A 26,762-nucleotide genomic window follows, 5' to 3' on the forward strand; every position below is an offset into this window, starting at 1 on the left:
TTTATTTGTGGGTCTAGAATTTTGATCAGTTTTGAGCCGGGATTTATAAGTTATTTTTGGGCCTTTTCGAGTTGATACTTTTCGGGTTAATACAGAGTTATTTTTCAAAGTAATTAAAAACCCGGGTTTTGAGCTGATACAAATATGTTTTATTATTAATAAAAAATGTTTCAAAATCTGTTAACTCGCATTGCACAAGTGGAACTTGAAACCGTAACCGCACCCCGACCTCTAAAGTTGAAAGGATCGGCCAATTTCAGCAGTTGGAAAAACCAAATCAAGTCCTTTTTCAAGTACACGGACCGTTCGTGATGATATTCGTGTAGTCAACAACAATCCCTCAACTTACACAAATAAAGACAAGTCATTGATCCAACGTGACCGTCGGGCTCACGCTGCTTTAATAATGGCCCTATCAACGAACGACTACAACATGTTTGAAGAGTACACGACGGCGAATGAACTTTGGTTAGCGTTGATTGATTTCTATGAAGGAGACAAGGAACTGATTCGGAACAAAAGAAACATGGTCCAAAAGGAATATGACATGTTCAGCGGCTTACGCGGGGAAAGCTTATTAGACTACATCAGGCGATTTTTAAAGATGATGGCGAAAATGAAAAAGGTCGGTAATCCCATCACCAACCGCGCTGCAATCAGTAAACTTTTGAACTCACTTTTAAAAGAGTGGAGCTTAAAATGTATGAAAATTAAACAAAGCTTCTTAAATAACTGGAATCCAATCACGTTATCAGATGTGATCGATGCTCTAGAATCTTTCGAAAGAGATCAAGCCGAACATCCTCATAAATCTGTCCAATCTGCTGATGCGCACAAGAACATGACACCTGTACCCCCAACAACCTCCAACGACTCTAGCTCACAAGCTGCAAACGCGTCAAACTTCAACAATGCTTCCGCAAACTCTGAAAAGGCTCCACAATGTGATGAAAAGAATACTGTGGTCGATGATGCTCAAGCCGTGAAGAAGGAAGAAGGGAGCAGTGTAGCAAGTGAAAAGATAGAAGAAAAGATTCCTGAAGAGGCGATGAAAATGGAATCCAACAAAGAAAGGGATGAGGAAGACTTGGCAAACAGCATTCCTTACGAGTTTAAAGTCAAATTATGTTCCCAACCATGTGTGAACGTCGTGGCACATTACAAATCCCTCAACCGTGACCTAATTAGAGACAAAGAAAAAGTTTTGCAATTTAACAAAGAGTTGAAAGAAAATGAAGCTGCATATCAGAGAAAGTTGAATTCGACTTTCGCTGAAATGCAGACTTTAAAAGAATTTGTTTTCAGAAAAGATTTTGTCATAAACGACTTAACTGAAAGATTAGAAAAAACTCAAAATGAAAACAATAGATTGCAAATCATAATTGATAAATGGAACGTCAGTAAAAAGGCACTGGTTGACATTAAAAATTGCCAACGACCGACATATGTGAAGGATGGGATTGGGTACAAGGACAAGCTCAGAAACGAAAGAAAACTCTTCTTTCCACCACATAGCAAAAACTATGTACCCATGCCATCACCTCATCCTGATAACGATCTGATTGATGAAAATGATCTTGTGGCTGAAGATGTTTCTTGTGAAAATGAAAAGGCTTCTAATCTTTCTGATAATTATGCAGATGTGATAGAACGTGATGAAGATGGATGCGATGACGAATGTGGTGGTTTGATGTAACACCTCGAAAATTCGTACCCAATAAAATAAAGACACGTGTCATGTGGGACAAACGTGTCAGGAACCCGGATCAAATAAAGATGTATGGTAGGATTTGAAAAGGGCGTCATGTTATTAAAATACCTCTGAACGACCCCAGGGCGACATGTTATTAAAATACCTCTGAACGACCCAAATTATAAAATCCCAAGATCCTTAAATTGTTTGACAAACATCTGTTATATATTAACCGGTTGTTCCTAAATAAATAAAATTCCATCTTTTATATGGAAATTGGGTCATTAAGGATGTTACTACTAAAATCCTGATTTAAATCCTTGTATAAGGGGGATTGAACTAGCTAAATAAAACATGTTTAACCTTTGTGAGAATCCAAGATTTGAACCCTTGAAGTTTCCGTCAACTTAAACTTTCACAAGAATCCAAAAATGAAGTGAAAGCATGTAAAGATCATTCAAACATGCAATGGCTGAGCAAAGAGGTCCCACAACTGAAAAAGATGGCATGACATTCGGACTTGTGAGATTGCATGGTCAATTCTTGGAAGTTTGCAAATTTTTGTCCTCTGACCACCGGTTACAGACCGTAAGGGTCATGGCTTACGATCCGTAAGATGCATACCTGGGCGATTTCAGCAAGGGTCGGTTACGAACCGCAACCATTTCAGCATACGGTCCGCAAGAGCTGCATACGGACCGCAAGGACTCAGGCTTACGGTCCGTAAGCCTGTCGCTGGCAGCAGAAAATGGACAGTTGCCTGTTCAGCCAGTTCCACCGCCTTATTTGGGTGGTATTCGAATTCAGAGACTTGTAACTGGTATTTTAGCATTATAGGGACACATGGAAACATCTGGTTTCAGTCCTAGGCTTATGTGTATGAAGATCATGCATTGGAGCTCACTATATAAGAGAAGCAAAGTTGTGAACTTTCATTTGTTCATTCTACACTCTTGAAACATTGCTTTGAAGCTTTTCTGGACTTCCACAAGTTTCCCTAATCTTCCCTAATCCTATTTAGGACCATTGTAAGTGATCCTAATCCTCTTTAATCCATTTTAGCTTAGTTAATTAGCTAAAAGTCAAACCATCGTAATTAAGGTTTGACTTCGAGATTAGTCCTTAATTACTCAGTCAAATATCGAATTAGAAATACCTATAAGTAGGTAATTATGTGGGTAGCAAACCCTTAAAAGGGTATTATCAGATTCCCACTCTAACCATGTTAATTGTCGAGTCAAAGTACACTTTAAAAAGTCAACAGAATGCTTAAATCCAAATTAACGCATAATTAGCAATGTAGGATACATGCAACCTGTTTGATCATTAATATAACTTGGTAACCAATGTAAGAACATGTCCCAACATGTTCAACTCGACAATTTTCTGTTTAGACCCGGTTTGGAACCGAAAGTCGCATAGTTTGACTTTCGCTTTGACTTTCAGTTCTGACCCGTTTTAGTCAAGATTAAGATTGCCTTAGAGCTTCTTTTGGACCTAGTAACATGTTAGTATAACCCTCTGTGATTATACGGCTTAGTTCACTAGTTGTCTAATTATTATGCAAATTTCCGTTGAATGCCCATATGTTGACCATTGTGCCCAAATGTCCATAAAATATGATTTTTGAAAATATAAAAGGGTAGACATCTTAGTTACTAAATTATAGACTTGTAACCAAAATTTGACATCAGTTTGAGGTCCAGATTAAGAGTTATGCTCATTAGCGTAATTGGAAGCTTTCTTAGTAATTAATTAGCATAATTAGCATGTAGCTTATCTAAACCCAAATTTTTACACAAAACTTTATACCTACTGTTATATAATAATATTTTGGGAATTTTAAATATTTTTATTTATTTTTAGGCTGGGCATAACTTAGTGTTCTAGGCTTAATTCGGCTAATGTCGGTTTTGCCCTTTTGGGCTATAAAATGAGTTTTATAAATCCTTTTGACCTCAAACCTTTTTCTACTGATTTATTATGATAAATGTATTATTTTGAGCCTTCTGGAATTATAAAAATATCAGCTTTTCTTTTAAAACCCGGAAATGGCTCCAAATCGCCTTTTTAGGCATTTTTACGACATAGTCTATGTCAAAACTAGTTTATATGTATAAGAGTCAATACCTACTGATATATTTAGTAAAATTCTATATTATAACAGTAAACTAAAGATTGAAACTCAGATTTCCAGTTTTGACCTTTTAGACTTATGTGAAATTACCAAAATGCCCTTTCGGTGCATAAGATGGCTATAATTAATAACATTCACATATATATGATACCCTACTGTTATAACTTGATAAACTGAGTATAATTACTGATTTATTCAGATACATAACTCAGATTGCTAGTCTAACTCTTTTATACCCTTTTAAATGACCAAAATGCCCCTTTGAGGTGTAATTTGAGTTTAAAATCATTTGGGGCATAATAGGACATATCTTGCTGATATCACAACATATTTGGTGCATATAATCTCATGAAACTTGTATATGATTTATATGGTTACCCGTTACGCATTTTCACGTTCGGATCGGCTTATGTAACTAGTTTACGCATAATAGCCGAAACGGGTCAAACCATATCATCTTTATCTCAAAATCCAGAATGTGATCAATTTACCCATATTATACAAGTCTCCAAACTTGTTGGGCCTAAATCACATTCCTTCCCGGTTTTCGCCTTCCATGCGATTAAACCGTATTTATTCCTTGAAACTAACCGGTCTAAGCTTAGGCTATATTAAAGACCCGTTAGGATTCTAATAGGTTATTATAAACCTTCGTTCCAGAATAGGAGACCAGTAAAAGACACTTGCATTTGCTTATTGTGGTTATTACTTACTCAGGTAAATACTTTTAACTTATTTTCCCTTATACGGGCTTGGGGTACGGTATATAAAATACCGCTTGGTCGGGCAATTGACCCTAGCTCATTAGTAGTTGGGTATTATCAATGTGACCCGTTTAAAATTTAGTTTTGTTTGTTTTACGCCTTTGGGAGTTTAATGACCATGTCCCGAATATCCTTGGCATCATTTTACAAAAATGGCCACGACCTTGACACGCGGGTGTAGGCGTACACCCGACAATGTGTCCATATTATTTAAGGTATAACCGTTGTTTTCCCGCCACGGATTTATACTATGTGGTGTGTCTATTAACCTTAAACCCGGCACGAACCGGGCGACTGAACGCATAACAAACATGTAATTCTTTTACAAGATTAGATTTAATTAATTATCCCAAGTTATAAAAAGTTTTGTGCCATGTGCATTTAATGAAATTTTTTTAACATTTTCAAAATGAGTCAGTTAAATTGTATTTACCAGTGTAAACTGACGTATTTCCCCAAAAAGATTAAGTGCAGGTTCTACACGTAATAGGCTGGCTACTCCTTAGCATCGTTAGAGTCTCGCAAGCTTGGGATGCCATTCATCTGTTGAACAATTTTCCTCTTTATATTGATCCGCCTGTGGATCTATTTCAGCTACTATGTGATACTGGATATTACATTTTATATGGTTGAAATAAATCTATTTTATTGCTTCCGTTGTGCATTATAATTTGTGTTGTTTGACTATGATGATATCAACTACGTCACGATACTCCCCCACCGGGCCCACTGGTGACACGTGGAAATTAGGGGTGTGACATTCGAAGATAGGCATAGGCTATTCAGGCGACAGTTATTCCACCGTTAACTGGTTCGCCTAGAATTGTAATAAGGAAAACAATACTTCGGTTCAAAATGACTGTAATGGCCATGTGCCTAAATTTAACATTCGGGATGACCATAATGGCAATGTGCCTGCATTTAAAAACCACAACCACGACAATGTGGTGTTTGAATGTCGTGATTTAAATTCTGCTTTTTGTGATGAAAAAGTTGTGTGTGAACCTCCCGTGTTTGTTCCAGAATTGAAACAAAACAGATTCGGAAAGTTCCTCACCGAGGAAATTCCAGAATTTGTTCCATCTCATACAGGTATGTTAGAGTCTGATAAGGAGCCAAATGAAGAAAGCAGCAGTGAAGACTCAAGTACCACAACTTCAGAAGGTGGCGAAGGAAGCTCAAGTGAGGATCGTGATTCAGATTTTCAATCATATCAAGAATGGGAAAGCTCAAATGACTCAGAAACTTCAGTAACAGATGCTGATAAAAAGGTTGGAAACCTTGAACCATCGGGTGTTCAAGAACCAACGACCCCAAATGACTCTGCAGGTCTTGAAAATCGAGATCCATTGGAAAAAGACTTCCACATTGATGATTGCACGAGTTCAGATGATGAATCAAAGACAAATGAAAGTGTTGGGGAGTCAAAGATCAAAAGATCATCTGAAGTTCTCGAACATCACGTCTGTCAACATGCTGAGACAAGCTCAAAGCAATCCCCTCCCCTAGTTGCATCACACGGAACTGCAAAGTCTCAAAAGCCATTCAAGGCTTGTTTTAGGTGTGGAAAAGAAGGTCATGTGCTCAAGCAATGCCCAGAGCGACACGATCCAGACGGTAAAGGCAACCAGTATTGCTTTTCTGGATCAAAAGGTAAAAATCACACATCTTTGAAAGATCTGTGAAAAACTTTCCATCCAGATCTCCACATGTGAAGCCGGTTTCACATGATTCAAAGATGAAAAGGACCAACAAATCAAAACCTCAATCTTTCCCTCCGGGTCTTAAACATAAATTATTTCAAACTTTAAATCTTTTACAAACAAAATTTTTAAACCAACACAGGTTTGGCGAGTCAAACCAATGGTTGTAAAAGAAATCAATGAGGGAAAAGATTTGGTATATCGGGAGGTTTCTTATTTTGATGAAAGCGGACAACCCAAGACTACGATGGCTTGGGTTCCACTCTCTAACTGAATTGCTTATGAGTGTAGGAACATCCAAGGAGGAATGTTAGTAACGCCGGTTATTATCAGTGGTTGTTCTACATACAAGTTTGAAGAGGAAAATCACAGGTTTGGTTATGGTATCTAACCTGGTTGCGCACTGAACTGCACTGTAACACACTCATTTTGTTGCTGACATATGCTTTTGTGTGCATAGTGTGGAATACTTTATTTTGTAAATACAGTTTTTCAGTAAATGGTCGTACATAAATAAAATTTTAGGGGGAGTATTAAAATACTTCCTAGACCATGAGATGTGATTATTGCAAAATAATCATGATCTTATATGAGAAATGATAGGAACTAACTTGATTATGTATTCGCATGAATAGGATCTGATGGAGGATACGGCTTCAAGTTAACAATATGTAGGTAGATTCAGCATTTCAGACAAGTAAACTGCATCTTGGTGATAAAGATAAAAATTGTATGATAATGTGGATACCCATCTTGTTGCAGGATTGCACGAATCGATTATGTCCAAAAGGGGTTGCAAGATTAAATTTTGGCGTTGAAAAGACACACAATGTTATGCATATGTATATTTATTGAAAAGACACCAATGTGTGCAACCAAAAGACACTAATGTGTGCAACCCCAAAAGAGCAAAAAGACACGCAATGTTAATGTCGTGCAATAGGAATAAAAGATACGCCAAAGCGCGTACATATATTAAGTAAATGTTCTATTAGTTATGCTCTCTAAATCAGATGATCATCTTCTCTGCTTATGGAAACATAGACCTGAAGCTCTCATCATCTGATTTAAGGTGATCATCTCCTCTGCTTATGGAAACATAGACCTGGAGCTCTCATCACCTAGTAGATACTATTTCTAAGTTGTTAAGGCAATCATCTCAAAAGACCATGAGGACAGAAAAGTTTAACCGAACAAGTGTGGGGTCCACTAGCTTCATCCTAAATATACCCAAAACATGATAATTAATCACCGGACAAACATACCAGCAATCGTTCTTGAGTCTTAGCTATCCTAAAGAAATTTGAAGTGTGACTAGGCTTTTCAAGTTGGTATGATCTCGTATTTGATCAGCTCTATATCTCAAATGTTGAAAGTTATTTTGAAAATTAAAAAAAAAATCTAAAATCCAAAAATATTTTGATTTGTGTACAGTTGTTTTTCGAAGTCTTCCATATCACATCAATCGTGTCTCAAACCGCTTAAGATACATTTTCCATTGCACACTACAGATGAATACGGTTTTGTCTGTACTTTGAATCTATCTAAAAGAAAATTCGGAGTTGTGTTTGTGATTGTGAACAGGTTACTTAGCCTATTTGCTGCAATGATGGTCGATCATCAATTGAGCAAGATACCAGACCAAAGCACCTGTTTCCTCAAGATTGCGGAGGATACCGAGCTGGGAATCCTCCTCCTACGTCTTCTGATTCACACAAGCTAAAGAGAGTTGAAAAAAAAAGTTTGTTCCTGATTGTCAAAGATGATGCATGCAAAAAGGGGGAGCTTATCCAGATAAAGTACTCAAAGAGCAAAGTGTCAAAAGAAGGTCTTCAGTGAAGAAAAATTGGAAAGCATCAGTCTAGAGGGAGATTGTTGGGTATACAATTGAGACTAAAGCTTGCCAAATTGAAGATTACAACATGCATGAAGTTGACGGTTCTAAAGATGATGCAAGAGTTTGATAACATTAGCCTAAGGGGGAGATTGTTGGGACTAAATCATGTAGTCTAATGTTATCAACGAATCAAGTCAACAAAGTCAACGCCAACGTGTCGAAGTCAACGCAAACAAGTCAAAGTCAACACGCAAGTCTACACGAGAAGATCGAAGAAAGATATGGCGTGTGAACGTTCGAGATATGATAGTTTTATTGCTTTGGATATTTAAATATATTTTGTTTTAAACAAAATATATTTATTGTCTTATTGAATTAGTCTTCATGTTTATTACTACTTTTGGTAAATTTTAATCTCTAGGGACTTAAATGTAAATAGCCTAAGTGTGTTTAGGCTATAAATAGAAAGTGATGATTTGGGTTTTAGGCAACACACACTTTCTAGAGAATTTGGGGGCTAATTGTATTCATCATTTGCAAATTAATCTAGTGGGTTTTAAAGCTTGATTTTGAGTGTGTTCATCTTAATTTCTTTATCAAAATCAAATTTTTGGCTCGATTTGATCCTACATGAAATCCTGTGCGAAATCGTGTGATTGATCCGTGCAATCGAGCTCCTGCTCTGATACCACTTGTTAGGACCGGTTTTAACTCCGTAACGATTGCGAACCGAACATGTGATGTGCGGAATCCGTACACAAACGTGACCGAACACACGAGACGTAATATAATTGGTGATTCTATTGAAACGTATGAAATCGTACAAAGCACCTGAATCACGATGTCACTTTCTCTCTCTAGCTCTAGCTCTCCAAAGCTTCAAATGCCAAAAGTCTAAAGTCTAAGGCATAAGCCTCATATTTATAGGTCAAGGCTTTAATGAGATTTCTCATTAATTATAATGTTGCCACCTTGCCTTTTTCTCTACTTATTACAATATAAACTTGAATTAAACTGTTTCTGCTACGACTCGTATTGACGGAGGCGATAGACATTACTGCACCAACAGGGGTGGCTGGAACTAGGAGGATGTTACTAAAGTCTTAGCTTGTTCTTGGGAATTGGAGGACTGGAGTCTTAGCTTGTCTTGGGAACTAAAGGCTTAAAGGACTGGAGTCTTAGCTTGTTTTAAGTACTGGAGGCTTGGAAGACTTGAATGTGAATATTACTGAAGTTATTGGTGATGGGTTTACTTGGATTTACTTTGTGCACTATGCAAAGCCTTCGAGTGGGAGATTGTTGGGTTCGTAGGCTTCGGTAGCCGGCCCTAATTAGGTTTTAGGCCTATTTAGTTAACTTGTTGGCTAAGTAGTTATCCCTGTTCTTGTTCTATAAATACTCATGATGTAACTTTGGAACATCTAATAAAAATGTAACCCTAATTGCAACCGATGTACGAAGGTCACCTTGACCGAACCATGTTATATCCCTGTGTTCTTTATGCACTGCTAGTGTGTGTCTTTGTTTCCTTTTATTGTGAGCCTACTTTGATACGATAGCTAACTTGTACTATCGAATTATGTTATTGGATTTAGAAATATAATTAATAGATGTGTAAGTTGGCTATTATAAAAAAAGTAAGAAGTAACTCATAAAAATCTTTTTCTTTGTATTAGAGACGACGCGTTATTAGAGGGATCATAAATATATTTTTCTATGTATTAGACCATGTGTAGTCATAAAGCCCTCAAAGGGGCGTTATGCGCCATGTGGCATGCCACGTCAGCAAAGGGGCTTTATGGGGCTTTATGCAATTTGGGGCCGTAGTCATAAAGCCCCTGTGTAATCATTACTCTTTTTTCATTTTTAATTTTTTAATTCATTTTGTAAGTTTTTTAAAAATAAAATTCATTTCATTAAATAAAAAAAAGTACAATAAAATAAAAAAAAACATGAAACTAGAGCCGAAAGGATTGGGTCTAGTGGGAACAACATCGGGTTCGCGTAGTGGGGAGCCGAACGCTTGTGGGGAGCCGAACGCTTGAGCCGACCCAAACGGGTTCGCGTAGTGGGGAGTGGGAACAACATCGGGTTCGCGTAGTGGGGAGCCGAACGCTTGAGCCGACCCAAACGCTTGAGACGACCCCATCCCATCCATGTTTTGACTTGGGTTCCACCCGTAGAGATTAGGGTCCCATGATAGCGGTTGGTTCAAAAGATTCATGAACCCGGGACTTTGTTGATTGTAGTCGAGAAAACCGGAGCCGAAAGGATTGGGTCTAGTGGGAACCGGTGCCACGGGACGAGTAGGATTGCCACTAGATCGCGGAGGAATGAAGCCCCGGTTGAATGGATTCATTGTATAAAATATGAAGAATTGTAAAAAAAATTTGGGAGAGATGAGAGTTTGAAGGTGTGTGGTAAAAAATTTGGGAGAGATGAGATTGATTTAAAGGAAAGTTGAAAATAAAATGAATTTTTTTTTTTTTTTTTAAGGAAAATGACCGTTACAAACGGTCAAAAAAATTCAAATATTTTGTCTTCACGCCGCTATGTTTATCGCGCCGGTAAAAAAATTTGGAACATAGCGCCCAGGGGGGCGGTGTTCCAGGCGCTATAATGGCGCTATGTTGGGCTAAAGCGCCCCATTACAGGTGACCTTAAAGACGACATGTCATCGGAGGGAATTAGGGATTATTTCGGCCACACAAAGCTCCAAATTGGTTGGTCCGAAATATAACAAAAGCTGCAAATATCTAATATCTACACGCAAACCCCTTTTTTTCTCACTTGTCAATTTTCCAACCCATTTATAGTGAAACTTCATGCACTCGGCACATGTTATATAGGCCACATGTTATAGTTGTTTCAAGATAATTTAGTTCATTATCAAGTATATTTTATTGATTAAAATATGTTATATAAATTTTAATAAGTGATGTATAAGTCGTCTCTCATTTTAAATATTAAAGATATGTTTAAAGTTTTATACATCGATAGTTGGATTATGAACTCTTTAGAGTAACCATAAAGATGGGCAAGCAAATCAAGACAAACTTGAGCTTATGGCAAAAAGTTGTAGACTACGATTTAGCAACATTGGTAGTTTTATTCATGATGCGTACCCTAGAAATTAAATGCCAACCCAGATCCATTTCTTTAACATACCCAAGTTACAAGTCACATCATTGTCCACCTAGTTGTGTCATGGGTCATGTTATATTATTAATTGATTTATTCAAAATTGATCCATTGACACATCTATTTGATTTCTTTTTCTTCCTTAAGTGAAACTCGAAAACACAACATTTTTTATTTTCATTTCTTTTCCTTCTTTTAATGAAACTCGGAAACATAAACATATTTTTATTTCCTTTCAATTTCTTTTTTTTCCTCTTTAAGTGAACTTGGGAACAGAAGGCTTTATTATTATTATTATTATTATTGATGAAACAATGGTTAACTGGGCAGGGTTAACACACTGGTCTCGTCAAGAAGGGTTAATCCCTTCCTCTCGGAGATCGCTGGCTGGGTCACCGGTGGATGATCTCCTGCACAAGGAAACAAGCCGTGACTCGTAACAAGGAGGATGGGGTGGGGGGTGCTCCTTGTTACCACTCTCCGGCGTGAGAATCAGTAGTTTGCTTGGGAAGCAAAGCAAGATAGTAGTAGTGAGAGAGTTGTGAAGAGATACCTCAAACCTGGTTTGGGGTCGGTATTTATAGCCGAGGAGTGAAGGAGGAGATTGATGGATGGGCTGACGACGAGCTGCACCGTTGCAGGTGTGTCAGTCTCGCCGGCCGTGGGGGTTACGCCACGTCAGCCCATTGCTTTAATAGCTCTGACAGGGGACTGTCGCCGGTGCCACTTGCCTCGTGGTGTCAGCCACTTGCATGGCGTGTCAGTCCACTTGTTGGATATGCAGGGTGCGGTGCGAGCCGCATCGCTGCATGCGGTAACGCCTGAAGTTACCGCGTCTCCTACTTGTGATCAAGAAACACGCGAGATGCGGTGTTGGCCGCATCATCGTATGTGGAGACTATTTGCTCGCTTCCCTTGTCGTGACGAAAATGGTCATATGATGCGGTGCCAGCCGCATCGATATGTTCATCTTCTTTTGTACTTAGGTCAAGCTATTCATCTTCGGACCGAATGGGTTCGAAGGATGTGACCGCATGGGTGCGGTTTGCTTACTGGTAGGGGTTTGTTTGATGTGGGTAATGGTCGTTTTGGGACCATACCCCTTCAAGTCCCCCCAGTCTAGTGTTGCTACCTTGTGCAAGTTGCACGTGGGAGGAACACTGGACTTATGGTGTAGGAAGGTAGTTTGGCAGTCTGGAGAAAATTCTAGGCCAGATCAAGGTGGTGATCTGGTAAAAAATCCGGCTATGCCTCTTCCGTACCGGTGAAGGGGTTTCGCTTGATGCGAAATTCTCAGCCGTTGCATGTCATCAGGTAGGTTGCCACCTGTTGTTGTGTTGAAGGCCTGTTAGGGACCTTCATAGTAATGCTGCACAAACTTCGAACCAACCTCTGGGATGGTGGTTCGAAGGTTTGCACATGTTTCGAACCTCTTGGAGGTGGTTTCTTCTTCGAACCATTTGCCAGAATGGTGCACGAAGAAGAAAAGAAAAGCTTTTAAACCAACCTTTGCAGTCGGGTTTGAAGGTTTTGGATGTTGTGTTAGAACTTTGCTCAAGTTCTATGTTCAGCATCCTATGATGAGATGACCATCCCTTTTTTGTGGGGTGTTCGTGTTCATCTTGATAGCTCTCAAGTAACCGTACGTTCTTTGCGGTTACCTCGTTGCGTCATTGTTGGCCCTGTTTGGTCGAACAATGTGGATGTAAACTATGGGTAAATAAACATGGTCATAGGCAAGGGGATGCCCATCGTTGTTTATTCCATGCGATCCATTGGTAGGTAAACAAAGTCCTAAGCAGACTTGTTACCGCGGTCCGTTGGCAGGTAAACAAAGTCATAGGCAGACTTGTTACCGCTGTTCGGACACTTGCTGCTTGATAAGTGCTTGTTTAGAGCACGTATCTGCGTTCTTTCTGGAGCCACTTTCCTTCACGCTCCAATACCGAGTTTATAACGAGGTAGCCTCGTTCGGTGATGTGGAGTGAGCTTTGCTCTTCCGTAGCAACCACTCTGCGGAAGCTATGATTATGTCTGTAGCTCTTCATGGGTGTCTGCGATGTTGCAGTCCCATTTTCGCTCAAAGTGTGCTTGTTGCACGGATGTAACTCTTGAAGGTTCAGGAGTCAGGGCTGCTGATGTGCGGGCGCGTAGATTCCGTTCCTTCTTTTTTCTGAAGAAGTTGTTCATGCACCCTCTGTGGTTGTGAACCGGACAGGAGGGATTTGAAGCTTGAAGAGAATGAAGGCAATGCGCTTTGCCTGTTCCTGAGATGCGGTTCAGTCCAAAGAACAACACTGGTTCTGAGCATCTGACACATCTGAATGGGTTCATGTGTGTCACTTCCGCATATTTCACGTGTGCTCGTGAGTGATGCGGAAAAGGTAATATATCCCTTTATAGTATAGATAGATATATTTCTACCTATTTTTTAGGGTATATAAAAAAACGACATGCGGTATGGGTTATGGTGCGGTAAACCAGAGAAACCGCATGCCGCTTATGGTTTGTATGGATAATGTTGTCGCTTTTTCTTGCCTACGTGGCTTGATCGCCCGTGTGAGTTGGTAGAAGTTGGTGAGACGTTTCTGCATGTGCTGAAATGAAAGGACACTTACACTGCCCGAGGCATTAAATGCACTGTAGCAGGGAGTGTAAACGTCTTCTTTGTCAGGCGCGTGGGCGGCCACGCGCGCGTGATAACCGTCAGCTAAAACGGCGCTCGACACGTGTTGTTGCAAGATACGCTCTTTTTGAACGTGATGATTTGCTTTCTCCCTCCGCATTAATTGCGATGGGTATATAAGGGGAAAACCGTTCGTGGTTTCCTCTCACTTGGTCGAAAATTCAAAAAATTTGCCGTTTGAGAGAAAGTTGTCATCTGTCTTCTCCGACGATTTTTTCTGAAATTCCGGTGAGGTTTCTAGTGTTTCTGTTCACCATCTTCTGTTTCTTTGATATTTTTGATGGCTGAACCATCTAGTCCACATAATGTGGAGGGTGAAAACCCTGAACAGCCTTTAGTGGCCGAAGAAGAAGAAGAGGGGGCTGCCGGTGGTGGATTACCGGCGCTGAAGTGGACTAGAAAAAGCTTTGATCGCCTTATGCTTGAGGTCCAAATGCCCTCGGAGTATGGGGCTCGGTACCCATCAGAGGGTGATACTGGTGCCGACGCTCCGGCCGGTTATGTGACCATGTGGTCCGATTTCTTCGGAGATTGTAACCTCCGATTACCGTTGACTGTGTTTGTTGTGGATATCTTGGAGTGGTACAAGGTCCACATTTCTCAAGTGAGTCCATTTGGGATGATTCGGATTCGTAATTTTGAGTTTACCTTTCGTGCTCTTGGCATAGAGCCTACCGTCGGAGATTTCCGACGGTTTTATCAGATGACGGTGTTCATGGGGTTCTTTTCTTTCCGTCAACGAGACGGTACCCCGAAGCTGATGACTCCCCCTAAGGGGATGACGATGTGGAAGAAGAAGTTCTTCTATATCAAGTCTGCTGCCCTTGCTGTGGATATGACGTTTCGGAATGTGACCGAGACGATCATAGCAGAGACCATTGCGATGCCCAGTTTGAAATCAGTGCAATGGTTCCCGCAGCTGCAGACTATTGAGTCTGTGAAGTTGACCAACACGCAACTATGGCTGTTGCGTATGATGTTGAGGAGGGGCAAGAACTCGAAACCCGTGGTGCGGGAAAAGAGCGGTGGTACGTACTTTTTGTTTCTTTACGTTCTTTATCCTTACGTGTGTTACTGACTTTTGTGTCTACTATCAGAAGATGCTCCCGCATGGAGGATGTTTGCTCCGGATTTCGAGGGTACGGTTGAGACCGTAGTTTGTGCGGATGGTGAACAGGATCACAACACTATCATCCGTAGTAACTTCCGGGTGCCTACTGCGGCTGCACTGGCAGTTGAGTTGCCAGTAGGCAAAGGTATATTATCGAAGTTTTGCTACTTGTGTTGATCATGTTGTGTTATTGACGTATTGATTCCATGCAGGTGATCTTGGGGCCTTGGGGGACCCTGAAGCGAAAGGTGTGCCAAAGAGGCAAACTGTGAAGGGCGTGCGCTTTCGCCAAAAGAAGATAAAGGAGGTCACTACTGTGCCTCATCTGGTGCCGCAGGCAGCAGGTATCTCTCATTCCTCTTTTCGTCGACACAAGGATTATGTGATAGTATCTGATACCCTTGAGGGTTTGAGTACAGCCGCGGAGTCACGTTCTGGTGCTGCGAAGAAGCAGGCAGAAGAGGCTGCTGCGGGAGGGACAGCTGCGGGTCCCCCTGTGATTGGTGAGAAGAGGACGCCAGAGCAGAAAGCTGCTGGTGGTGTTGAAACCAAACGTCGGAGACTAGTAACCAAAAGGTCTGCTCCGGCGCAGAAAAAACCTGCGGTTGTCGTTGGTAAGTGTAGGCTATCTAGTCTTAACTGTTGTGTAACTAGTTCTGATAGCTATTTGACTTTTTTGCAGAGCGTCAAGATGAAGATTTTTCTATCTTCGATGCTCCGGAGTCCCCTCCGCGTGCCATGGGTGCGGGTGGAACGGAGGTGCCGTCGACACCTCCCGTCAAGGTGGTACCTGAGTCAACCGTGCAGAAGGAGGGTACCGCAGAGAATGCTGCGGCCCAGATATTTGATACTGTTGACTCGTCCAACAACCTGATCTCTCCCAATGAGGGAGACGATTTGAGTTTGCGGTTCACTGCTACTGGGAAGCAACATTCTGATGCTGAACCGCAAAAAACTGGCGCTGAAGCGCGGCAGCATGATGCTGGGCCGCAGAAGTCTGCGGTTGATAAGGGTACCAGCTCGTCTGCCGGTGGTGCGGGGTATGACGGGCCTCCAATTCAGCCTGGGGAGTCTGAATTGGAGTATTACTACCGCACCTACTCCCAGGATCGCAGTGTGGTGTACCATCGACCCCCCTGGACTGTATTGCAGGGGGATGATATTGCTAACGACCCTGCGGCCTGCAGGGAGATCTTGGGCGGTCTGGGGACCCCCTTTGAAGTTGAGCGGGCTCGTGCCGCACCGCGGGAGCTGCGTATAAACCAGCTCTCGACCATGTTGGTAGGGACTTCCATTGTGGCGAATGCCATGTTGGAAGACTATAACGTTCTGAGCCGCCGTGAAGAAGAGGCTGTCCGCCTGCGGGCGGAGGCGGAAAAGCTGGTCCAAGCTGCTCGTGCGGGTGCAGAGCAGCTGGAAAAAGATAAAGCTGCTTTTGAGAAGCAGAAACAGACCGCTGAGTGGGCTGCCACTGCCCAACTGAAACAGGTGCGTACCCTTGCTAAACTCCTTGCTGATGAGCGTAAGCGTTGGGAGGAAATTTCATCCAACGAGCGCAAGAAGTGGAACGAATCTTGGGCTAAGCAGAACAATCTTCTGTTTCATACTCGGCAGGAGCTAGCAAACGCCAAGGCGGCAAATGTTGCCTTGGGCAATGAAAAAGCTGCGGCTGAGGCCGCATCGGCTAAAGCGCTGCAGGCGAAGGACGAGGCCCTGAAGGCGCTTGAAGAGGCCAAAGAGGCCGGGGCTCGTGCTGCGAAGGCCCTTGAGGAGGCAAATGTGGAGCGCCTCCGTTTAGACCAAGTCGTTACCAGCTTGCAGGTATGTCTCTTTAACTGTGCTTGATATTTCATCGCTGGTTCGTAAATGTTTACCCTTGTGAACTGCTTGCTATTGCTGACAGGCTGATGTTCAAGCCCGGGAAGTCGCGGTTACAGATCTTACTGCCCGCGTGTCTGCTGCGGAGGAACGTGCTGACTCCGCTGTGGAGGCCAAGGATGCCTTGGTGTCCTCCCTTAATCAGTTGGAGGCTGACCGTGAATGGATGCGGTCATGCGGTATTTCGCGCGTAAGTATCTTCGTGTTTTAGCTTTCTGTAGACTAGCACATGGGACTTACGTGTTGGTTTGAATTTGCAGATTGTCGAGGCGATTATGAATGCCCCTGAGACTGCTGCTGGTTTGAATCTGGTCCGGGATCGCGCTCGGGATGCCGGTTTTAAGGCAGGGTACAACCGCTGCATTGGCCATCTGAACGTGATTACCAAGGGTAGTCATACGGATGAGCGATCGGGGTTCCGTGGCGTGGATACCGAGTCGCATCTGAAAGCAGCCGAGGCCTCCTTCTATGACACGTCCCTTGCTTGTATACAGGAATTGGACAGTTGTTTGGATGCCGCGGACTATGTATACCGCTTGCGGATGCTGTATCCGGATGTGGAAGAGGACGACGCTGCTGGTAACGCTAGAGATGATGCGGGGACCAGTGGTACAAAGTAGGGTTTAGGTTGGCCGGTGTGCCCCTTTTTTGCTGTCCTCTTGTATAGAATAGGAAACCTTATGTAAATCTGTGTAAGCATCATGTTGGTGCCTGAATTTTTTGAATATAAGGTGTTTTGTTCCATTATACAAGTATTGTCAGTTCCTGTATGTTTGAAACGTATGCATGCGGGTCTCTACCCATTGTGAATGGGGTTGAGTATACTCTATACTATTGCGGTATGAGCATGTGTCAATTCCATTGTTTGCCTTTCTGGGCTCAGGAATTGTATTAGGTAAGAAATATGTTTATCCGGTTGGATAGCACTTAAGTCTTTTTTGCCTTGTGTTGGCCTATTACAATAGTTGCGTGTGGCTACCACTTTGTTTAGGTATCGTAAATGAAGATTTTGCCAATCTGTTTTTTGGATACCGTGAAGTGGAAACACGCATTTGTAATAGTAGTAAACAAACAATAATGTATAAAATGACTTGTTTATTTATTTGCAAATGACCTGCGGTCCGATAGGTTACATGGGGAGTGTAAGAACATAGCTTACATATAGCAGCGTCTAAGCTGTTGTGCGTTCCATGTTCTGGCGATAGGTTCGCCCTCTAGTGTTTGTAACCTGTATGCGCCCTTCCCTAAGACCTCGCTGATGAGGTAGGGTCCTTCCCACTTGGGGGCAAGTTTTCCTGGGCGCTCGGCGTTAGATGCCTCGTTGTCACGTAGGACGTAGTCCCCTGGATTGAAAGTACAAACGCGGACTCGCGCGTTGTAATACTTTTCCAGTTTGGATTTGTATTTGGCCTCGTTGATGGCGGCGTTCTCGCGCCTTTCTTCTAGGAGGTCCAAATCGATCCTACGTTCCCTGTTGTTGTCTAGATTTTCGATAGCCAACATTCTAGGAGATGGGAGGCCCATTTCCGCGGGTATCACCGCTTCAGACCCGTAGACGAGGCTGAAAGGTGTTTCCCCATTGCTTGTTTTTGGGCTAGTGCGGTGAGCCCATAAGATGCTTGGGAGTTCATCGACCCAGCCACGCCTGGCTGTTCCCAATCGTGCTTTGATTCCTTCGACTAGGCCTTTATTTATACTCTCGACTTGGCCGTTCCCTTGCGGGTGTGCGACTGACGAGAATATGTGTTTGATGTTCAGCTCTTCTAGCCATTTTTGGAATTCGTCGGCAGCGAAGTTGGTGCCGTTGTCGGTAACAATGTACATTGGTAAACCGAAACGGCAGATGATGTGCTCCCAAATGAACTTTCTTGTTATCATAGCAGTGGTGGAAGCGAGTGGTTTCGCCTCTACCCATTTTGTGAAGTAATCAACCGCCACTATGATAAATTTAACTGCACCTGGTGCGTCCGGGAATGGTCCCACTACGTCGATTGCCCATTTTTGAAAAGGCCATGCAGTAGTGACGGGGACCAGATTGTTCTTTGGTCGCAAAGTTTTTGGAGCATGGCGCTGGCAGTCCATGCATTTGCGTAATTCTTTGACGGCGTCCAGGTGCATGCCGGGCCAGTAATACCCGGCATTCATGATTTTTGCCACGACCGTGCGTGGTCCAGCATGTATGCCACATATACCCTCATGTATCTCTCGGATGAGGTATGTGGCATCTTGTGGATTAACGCATCGGAGGAGCGGTCCGAGGTATGACTTTCGGTATAAGATACCGTCTCCCATTTGATAGTGGCACGCTTTGTATTGCAACTTACGTGCCTCTGTTTTGCTCTCGGGAGTCACACCTGACTGAAGGTATGCGATAATTGGTGTCATCCATGACGTTGGTCCGTATTGGATGACACTGACCTGGCGTAGAGGAACCGAAGGATTTTGCAAAATCTCGATACGTACCTCCTTTGCCAGGTGTTGGAAGCTGGTGGATGCAAGCTTTGATAGTGCATCCGCGGATTTGTTTTCGCTTCGATTAATGTGTCGAATATTGAATGAAGCGAATTTGGATTTTAGCTGCAGGGCTTGCTCGAGGTAGAGGATCATGATATCCCCTTTGGCGGCATAGTCGCCGCGTACCTGGCCCGCAACTAACAAAGAATCGACGTGCGCTTCCAGATGTTGCACGCCGATTTTGACTGCTAAACGTAGCCCGGCTAATAGTGCTTCGTATTCTGCCTCGTTGTTCGTGCTTTTAAAATCGAGGCGGATGGCATATGTAAGCTCTTGGCCGTCAGGGCTGACGAGTCGCAGACCTGCGCCCGCGCCTTCCTCGTTGGATGCACCATCGGTAAATAGTGCCCATACTTCTGAGGAGGGCGGTGGGGGCGCAGGATTTTGGGATTCTTCGCATTCTTGGATGCGATCCGCTGGTACTTCAGCGGCGAAATCAGCTAAGATTTGGCCTTTGATGGCAGGGCGCGGTTTGTAATGTATCGTATGTGCGCCCAGCTCAATTGCCCATTTTGCTAATCTCCCAGAGATGTCGGGTTTGGACAGGATCGGGCCGATCCTGTAATTGGTTAGCACTGTGATGATGTGGTTTACGAAGTAGCGTCGTAACCGTCTTGAAGCATGTACCAGTGCTAGTACCAATTTTTCCATTATTGAGTATCTCATCTCCGGGTCGTTGAGCATTTTGCTGATATAATAGATGGGTGTTTGAACCCCCGCTCGTTCCACTATTAATACCGCGCCCACTGCGTTGTCTGCAGCGGATAGGTATAAGATGAGTGGCTCATCTTTGCATGGTGCGGTTAGTGTTGGGAGTTGTATCAGACACTCCTTCATTTCCCGGAAGGCCTTCTCAGCCTCTGTGGTCCACTGGAATTGTTCTTTCTTTGAACAGCTTCGCAGGGTCTTGATGAAAGGGTATGACTTGGCTGCGTGGTTAGCCAAGAACCTGTTGAGTGCCGCCAGCCTTCCGGCCAGGCGTTGCATATCTTTCATCGATGCAGGCGATGGCATGCGCTCGATCCCCTGCACTTTTTCCGGGTTTACCTTGAATCCATCTTTGGTGACGATGAACCCAAGGAATTTGCCTTCTTCCATTCCAAACGAGTATTTCCCTGGATTGAGCTTCATGTTGACGCTTCGCAGAGTTTGGAATGTTCTTTCTATATCGGTGAGCATGGTATCTTCCTCCATGCTCATGACGACCAGGTCGTCCATATAGATTTCGACACTTTTGCTTATTTGACCGCGGAAAGTGTCGTTCATCAGTTTTTGGTAGGTTGAGCCCGCGTTGCGCAACCCAAACGGCATTTTTGTATAGCAGTAATTTCCGGTTGGGGTCCGGAATGCCGTTTTGTCTTCATCCTCAAGTGCCATTTGTACCTGGTGGTACCCTTTGTAGCAATCGAGGAAACACTTCCACCTAAATGGTGCGAGGTTATCGACCTTTTCGTCGATTTCTGGAAGCGCGTAACAATCCTTGGGGCAGGCCTTGTTAAGGTCCTTGTAATCGACGCACATACGCCAGCCCCCGGATGGTTTTTCTACCATGACAGGGTTGGATAACCAAGTCTGGTACTTGACTTCCCGCAGTATACCTGCGGAGAGCAGTTCTTCGATCTGCTCTTGCATCGCCTGATTTTTAGCTGACCCAAGGTGGCGTTGGCCTTGGATCACTGGCTTGATACCTGGTTTGGTATTCAAATAGTGCTGCGCTATTTCGCGTGGGACCCCTGTCATGTCTGCGGGAGTCCACGCGAAGATGTCTTGGTTCCTGAAGAGGAGCTGCTTCAGGTGCGCTCTGGTGGTCGAGGATAAGGCGTGACCCAATGTGACCTTCTGTTCCGGATGCGTTGGGTTGAGAACCCATTTTTCCGGTTGGTCGACGGGGGTGGGCCTTGCGACCTTTGTCGGACGTGCTTCGTCCGTCATCATGACGTCCTTGCGGGCGTAGATGATTGCAACCCCCGATGCGGTTGGGAAACCAACCGCGGAGTGGGGGACGGATGTGATCATATTGAAATCTCCTTGGGATTCTCTCCCAAGGAGGACGTCATAATTGGAGGTGTGGGGTAAAACCATGAAGTTTACCTCCTCTGTCCGCGTGTGTTTACCATTGGTAAGACGCACGGGAAATGTAATTTGACCTAGGGGAAAGACTGTTTCCCCTGCGAATCCGGCCAGTGGGTAATCTACGGCTTGCAACCGATCTTTGTCCTCTTGGTCAAATTGATTGAAGCATTGCTCGTAGATTATATCGGATGTACTGCCCGGGTCGATGAACAGACGCTCGGTGCAGTAATGGGCCAGCTGGCCTGAAATGACGACGGCGCGTCTATCACGCGGTCCGCCTCGGACTTTTGGGAAGACGACTTGCTCGTCTTTCCAATCATTGTCCGGTCTTCGTGCCGCTTTGCGCGGCCTACCCTTGCCTCCGTAGATCATGTGGGTGGAAGCCACGTACATGGCTTTCTTTCCGGAGGAGGTACCTTCGTTGTGAGGGGTGATATGCTTGGTGGGCTTTTGTCCACCTGGCAAAAGGTGTTGCAGTTTCCCCTCTTTCAACGCCCGCTCAATCTCCAGCCGGAGACTGATGCAGTTGTTGGTGGTGTGGCCCGAGTCCTTGTGGTACTCACAGTATAGTGTGAGGTCCTGACTTTTCTTGGACTTCATTGGTTGGGCCGGTCGCAAGAATTGTGGGTCTGCGAGGAGGACCTCTCTTGGCGACTGGTTGATCTCGGTCCATTTGCGGTCCCGAGATTCTTTTCTTGTTGCCCGAGTGTCTCGGGCAGGGTTGTAGCATTGTGGGTCAAACGTGTTGGGTTGCGGGAAATACGGTTTAGTAATATCCCGATTGCCTGCATCCCGGTTTCGTTTGTTGTTACGTTTGGACCCTTGGTGGGATGTTTCGGCTTGGGGTTTTGCCTTTTTGACGTGCGGTTCGAGCGACCGCTGTGTCTGGGCATATGTCTTGACTGCGGTCATAACATCCTCCCATTTTTTAGGCAACCCCTCCTTGCCAGAGATGGTCATGATCATCTCTCTGTCTTTGACGGCCCGAATAAAATGGTTTCGCGCCATTTGGTCCGCCACGTCGCCTATCTCTAGGCATTCTTTATTGTAACGGATGACGAATGCCTCGAGCGATTCGTCATCCCTTCGCCAGATGTTCATGACGTCCAACGAATCGCGTTCGTGGCGTCGCTGCTGGCTAAAATGGGCGAGGAACTTGGCGCGAAAGTCCTCGAAAGAATCCAGTGATCCCACTGGCAAAGAATCGAACCATGCCCTCGCCAGACCGATGAGGGTCTGGGGGAAAAAATTGCACCAGGTGGGTTCGTCCCACCTGCCATTGACGCCTGCGCCTGTGAAGATGTTCATGTGGTCGTCCGGGTCGGTCGAGCCACTGTATTTCCCAATGTTGACTGGGAATTTTGTCGTGGTGATATCGGCGTTGGCGATGTGCGGGACGAATTTTGAATTTTCGGCCGCGGCCCTTGGCTTGTATGGTTCGTGCACAGGGCGCTTTGCCGCCCTGAGGTATGTAGTGCGGGGGTGACTGGGAGGAACATAGTTGCGTCCCCCCGGTCTGCTGCTGGTGTCGTGAGACTCCCCACGGTAGGTTTGATCGTCAGGGTCGGTATGACCGTACCCTTCCGTGTAAGGTTGCGGGCCCAGTCGGCTCTGGATGCCTGGGCCGCGCCTGGAGGCTGACCGCCTCCTATCTTCGCCATAGGGGCCCAGGCGGGTATGCACTGGCCCTCTGGAGCGGGACTCATATGAGGAAGTATCCTCGTTGAGTGTATTGACCGAACAGTAAGATGATCCACGGTCGTCATGTCGGCTTCTGGAAGCCGGACGTGAGTGTAACCTGCCATCGTATTGGAGTATACGGTTGGCAGGTGTGTGTTGTATTGGAGTAGGCCCAGCTTGTACGTTTGCTTCCGTACAAGCGCGGTTGTAAGCCGCTACCAGCAGGTTAGTCTGCTGTTGGTACCAGGAGTGTAAGTCTACGCCTGGTGGGAGCACAGTTGGGGCCTGTGATAAATCGTGTCCGAACGCAAAGGATGGGATCCTTTGGGTGGACGTGCCAATGTGTCCGGGTTGGGGGGTCGAAGGGTGGACCCCTGTTGGGACCGGGGGATTTGGATTATCCGCAATGGTGTTTTGGTTATCAGTCATGATCTTGAGAGGGAGAGGGATGGATTAAAAAGTGCTAAGAGTAGCGGTGGGCGCCAATGATGAAACAATGGTTAACCGGGCAGGGTTAACACACTGGTCTCGTCAAGAAGGGTTAATCCCTTCCTCTCGGAGATCGCTGGCTGGGTCACCGGTGGATGATCTCCTGCACAAGGAAACAAGCCGTGACTCGTAACAAGGAGGATGGGGTGGGGGGTGCTCCTTGTTACCACTCTCCGGCGTGAGAATCAGTAGTTTGCTTGGGAAGCAAAGCAAGATAGTAGTAGTGAGAGAGTTGTGAAGAGATACCTCAAACCTGGTTTGGGGTCGGTATTTATAGCCGAGGAGTGAAGGAGGAGATTGATGGATGGGCTGACGACGAGCTGCACCGTTGCAGGTGTGTCAGTCTCGCCGGCCGTGGGGGTTACGCCACGTCAGCCCATTGCTTTAATAGCTCTGACAGGGGACTGTCGCCGGTGCCACTTGCCTCGTGGTGTCAGCCACTTGCATGGCGTGTCAGTCCACTTGTTGGATATGCAGGGTGCGGTGCGAGCCGCATCGCTGCATGCGGTAACGCCTGAAGTTACCGCGTCTCCTACTTGTGATCAAGAAACACGCGAGATGCGGTGTTGGCCGCATCATCGTATGTGGAGACTATTTGCTCGCTTCCCTTGTCGTGACGAAAATGGTCATATGATGCGGTGCCAGCCGCATCGATATGTTCATCTTCTTTTGTACTTAGGTCAAGCTATTCATCTTCGGACCGAATGGGTTCGAAGGATGTGACCGCATGGGTGCGGTTTGCTTACTGGTAGGGGTTTGTTTGATGCGGGTAATGGTCGTTTTGGGACCATACCCCTTCAATTATTATTATTATTAATATTATTATTATTATTATTATTATTATTATTATTATTATTATTATTATTATTATTATTATTATTATTATTATTATTATTATTATTATTTGTATTGAGTTGGGCTCTCGCTGTTTTCAACTTCCTGTTATAATTCACCTAAAATTCATGTTGTGTATTATATTCTACTTTAGTTATAAATACAAAACTTAATTCACTAAAGTTGATAACCATACGAGTAAAACAATCACTCATCTAAAATCACCTATTTATTGTTTCTCAATTATATTTTTAAGAGAAAAATGTCCGGATAGTCCCTGTGGTTTCGCCTTTTTTCACCTATAGTCCACAACTTTCTAAAATTACCTGAATAGTCCTCAAGTTTTCAATTTTTGTTCCCGGATAGTCTCTAACGCGGATGGAGGTTAGTTTTTACAGTTAAGTGGGTGTGAAATAACTATAATGTCCTTAAATAAAACAAAATGAATTAATTAAGTATTTTTCTTAAAAGATAAAAACCAAACTCATCCACCCACCTCTATCCCTAATGGTGGGGCCCATTAAATTTTAAATGTTAGTGTTTAATTTTATTTTTTAAGTAAGGGTATTTTGTAATTTCACACCAACGTAACTGAGAAAATTAACCCCCATCCATGTCAGGGACTATCCGGGAACAAAAATTGAAAACTTGGGGACTATTCAGGTAATTTTAGAAAGTTGGGGACTATAGGTAAAAAAAGACGAAACCACAGGGACTATCCGAGCATTTTTCTCTATTTTTAAATAAACTAATCCATTTGCGTTTGATTATCAGCTTGTGTAGACTTCTTAAGTATTTGAGTCAGACTTAAAAAAAAACAAAAATAAAATAAACCAAATTGTCATTTTGGTTTTCAGTTTTTCAAATAAGAGACCAATTCAAATTCTGATTTTGACTGTTTGAGTCGAGTTAAACATTTGTTATTTCAAAAACTGAATCAGCTTGAAAATCCGAATCTGTACTATAGGGTTATGCGAAAGCCCAAATGTATCCTTATTTACTTATTTTTACTTGTTGCACTCTCTTAGATAAATACAATTTAGATCATTTATTTTCTTTTTGTCTTTTTGTTTGTTATCTTATCAAATAATATTAAAATAAATATATATATATTTTTAAAAATCTTGTTTATTACACGGGTTGAATAAATGTAATTTTATATATCAAATAATAAAACAATATATATTTAAAAATCTCGTTTATTACATGAGTTGAATAAATGTAATTTTATATATTAAATAATACAAAAAAGTTGTATTTTTAAGAATCCTGTGTATTGTATGGCTTGAGTAAATATAATTTTATATATTAAATAATAAAAAAGTTACATTTTTAAGAACCTCATGTATTATACGGGTTGAGCACATGTAATTTTATATACCAAATAATAAAAAAGTTATATCTTTATAAACCCTATGTATTATATGGTTTATATTTAGCTTACATCTTTTGTTAATTTCATTATAAATACTTTTGAAATCTGATAAATATTTTAAAATATTAGATTATCTCCTATATGAATTGTTTAAATCTATATTAAATTTAATTTTATAATTATCTTTTAATTGATATCAATTATCCATAAAAAAATAGATGCTTCAATGAATGATATGTGTCCTTCCATTGGTTTCTTTTATTATATAGTATATATAATAATAATAATAATAATAATAATAATAATAATAATAATAATAGAAAAATAAATGAATATATATTTACACATATATTCAAAAGAAGGAAACTAATTAACTTTTGGGCAATTAACTTTGGTAAAAAGAACGTATTATTGTGTATGATGATTTTGGTAATTACAATGTATATATATAGATAATATAATTACATCAAGAACACACTAATTATAATATATATTATATATCCTCTAATATTCCCCCTCAAGCTAAGACTGGACATCTACTCTTAATTTGGACTTCAATAGGAGAAATCGTTGAGTTGATAGAGGCTTGGTAAAAACGTCGGCTATCTGATCATTCGTTGAAATAAATTGAACCGAAAATTTTCTTTGAGCAACCTTTTCTCTAACAAAGTGAAAGCCAACTTCTACGTGCTTTGTACGCGCGTGAAACACTAGATTAGCAGATAGATATGTAGCCCTCAAATTGTCACACCATAGTGTCGGAACAGATTTCATTAAAACACGAAGTTCGCGAAGCAAAGTCTCGATCCAAGTCAATTCTGCGACCGTATCTGCTAATGCCTTGTAT

General features: G+C 42.9%; 1 protein-coding gene across 1 annotated transcript; it reads left to right on the forward strand.

Annotated features, from left to right (window-relative positions):
* The first annotated feature begins 11,167 nt into the window (after positions 1 to 11,167).
* On the forward strand, positions 11,168 to 17,570 carry LOC110931355. Its single transcript, XM_035983020.1, has 8 exons — positions 11,168 to 11,236; positions 14,275 to 14,989; positions 15,059 to 15,217; positions 15,285 to 15,340; positions 15,521 to 15,686; positions 15,755 to 16,038; positions 16,976 to 17,140; positions 17,211 to 17,570. Exons 1-8 carry the CDS (start codon positions 11,168 to 11,170, stop codon positions 17,568 to 17,570), a joined length of 1,974 nt encoding a protein of 657 aa, XP_035838913.1.
* Positions 17,571 to 26,762: the final 9,192 nt, after the last annotated feature.

The sequence above is a fragment of the Helianthus annuus genome, chromosome 14, assembly GCF_002127325.2.
Source record: "Helianthus annuus cultivar XRQ/B chromosome 14, HanXRQr2.0-SUNRISE, whole genome shotgun sequence".
Taxonomy (NCBI): Eukaryota; Viridiplantae; Streptophyta; class Magnoliopsida; order Asterales; family Asteraceae; genus Helianthus; species Helianthus annuus.